Source organism: Merops nubicus, unplaced genomic scaffold (genome assembly GCF_000691845.1).
Source record: "Merops nubicus isolate BGI_N331 unplaced genomic scaffold, ASM69184v1 scaffold48924, whole genome shotgun sequence".
NCBI classification, from domain to species: domain Eukaryota; kingdom Metazoa; phylum Chordata; class Aves; order Coraciiformes; family Meropidae; genus Merops; species Merops nubicus.
Genome location: NW_008603133.1, coordinates 1 through 1,599, shown reverse-complemented (window position 1 = coordinate 1,599; position 1,599 = coordinate 1). Strand labels below are relative to the sequence as shown.

At 43.2% G+C, this 1,599-nt stretch overlaps 1 protein-coding gene across 1 annotated transcript in view; it reads left to right on the top strand.

The window, feature by feature from the left end:
• The window catches only part of CCT4 (chaperonin containing TCP1, subunit 4 (delta)), a gene marked incomplete at both ends in the record, with an annotated part of 5,759 nt that extends 5,219 nt beyond the window's left edge, over positions 1 to 540 (top strand). Inside the window, 2 exons of the mRNA XM_008938553.1 lie at positions 125 to 242; positions 530 to 540. Of these exons, the coding sequence (XP_008936801.1) occupies positions 125 to 242; positions 530 to 540 (129 nt within the window). The remainder of the gene's footprint in view (positions 1 to 124; positions 243 to 529) is intronic.
• Between the last annotated feature and the right edge of the window lie 1,059 nt (positions 541 to 1,599).

Here is a 1,599-nt window from a genome sequence, read left to right as displayed (position 1 = left end):
TCCGGCTGAGGGTGGAAGAGCACAGGCCTCTGGATAGTCCCATTTAGAGTTGGCCATCCATGGGACTCTGCTAGAAGAGTCTGGAGGCTGCCCTGCACCAAGTGACAGCTCCTTGTCGTTGCAGGGTGGGATCTCTAACATCCTGGAGGAGCTGGTTGTCCAGCCGCTGCTCGTGTCTCTGAGCGCGCTCACTCTGGCGACAGAAACTGTCCGCAGCATTCTTAAGATCGATGATGTGGTGAGTAGTGTTGGCATTGTCTTCTTCCCTTTTTTTTCCTCACAAGCACCAGGGTAGTTACTGTCATCTACCTTGCTGTGCTTCAAAATACAACTATCTTCTAGTATTCTCTGTTTATGTGCTACTGAGACCATTTGGCTGGCTAGTAACTGCAACTGGAACAAAACGAAATGCATTATAAACTGAGCCTTAAAGTAAGGAGTTGACTGAAAAATCAGGATCTTCAAGCAGAGAAGTAACTGTTACATACCCTGTGGGTTTTTTATGCCTGACTGTGTGCTCTCTTTGCAGGTGAACACTCGGTAAGCTGAACAAAGAAGGTGGGGACTGTGCTCTACAGCTCCTTCTCCGTAGTCTGCAGTAGGGTTTTCTCACCAAAAGCGCCTGTGTGAGTTGTCTTGAAGTCCACAGAGGCTCATGTATTACGTTAATTTAAAGGAAAAAAATGTTTTCCAAAAGGAAATCCTGTTTGTCAATAAAGATGCAGTGGTCTGCCTGAGTCTCTGCCTTGTCATTTTGCTGGAAATAAGGTAAACTTCTTGTTACATTGGCTTTTCTGTGCTGCGTGCTCCTACTTGGCTCTGAAAAGCTTAACAGCAAATCATTAGTTCTTGCAGTGTGTTCTGAAAACACCCTCTTGCACTGCAGTAACTGCCAGCTTAGAGCTGCTCCTCTGGAAGTTCCCATAAGGGAGCACTGTTCTTTCCCTTCAGTCTGTGAAGGAGTGAAGTGAGTACCCAGCAGTGATCTTTCATGACTCCCCCACTCACATTTCTGTTTATCATCAGTTAGTTAGATCTGTAGCCTTTGGGTAAAATTCCACCACTTTGCTGACCACCTATTGGTGAAATACTATCCTATGACTTAGCATTTCAATTATTCTGAATGTTCTACTTAATTACCTAAAATATAAATAAATTAGACAAACAATTTAGGCAGTAATTCTCTGCATGAATTATTTATTGGCTATTTAAAAGTGATACTTTACCTCACAGGATTACATCCAGGGCTCATTTCCTTTGGGTAGTAACTTTGATTAAAGCATCACTTTCCCATCATATTGGTAACACTAATTTTTTTTTTATCTGTTTCTTTATATTAAAATGTTTGCTGGACCTATTTACTGTAATGAATTACAATCATTCATGCTTCTCTGCAGGGCTAGAATATTCCTGCCTGTCCTAGTTTACCCTTATTCTGTAATGGCTTAGCAGCAGTACGAAGTTCAGAATAAGGAACAGGATAAGGTTCTTCAGTGATTTGAGGAGGTAGAAAGCAGGGTTTGAGAGAGAATGCCAAATTCCAAGAGCGAAAACTCACCTAAAGCCGGGCAGCGCCTGGCGCCGGCCCCGCGTCGAGCA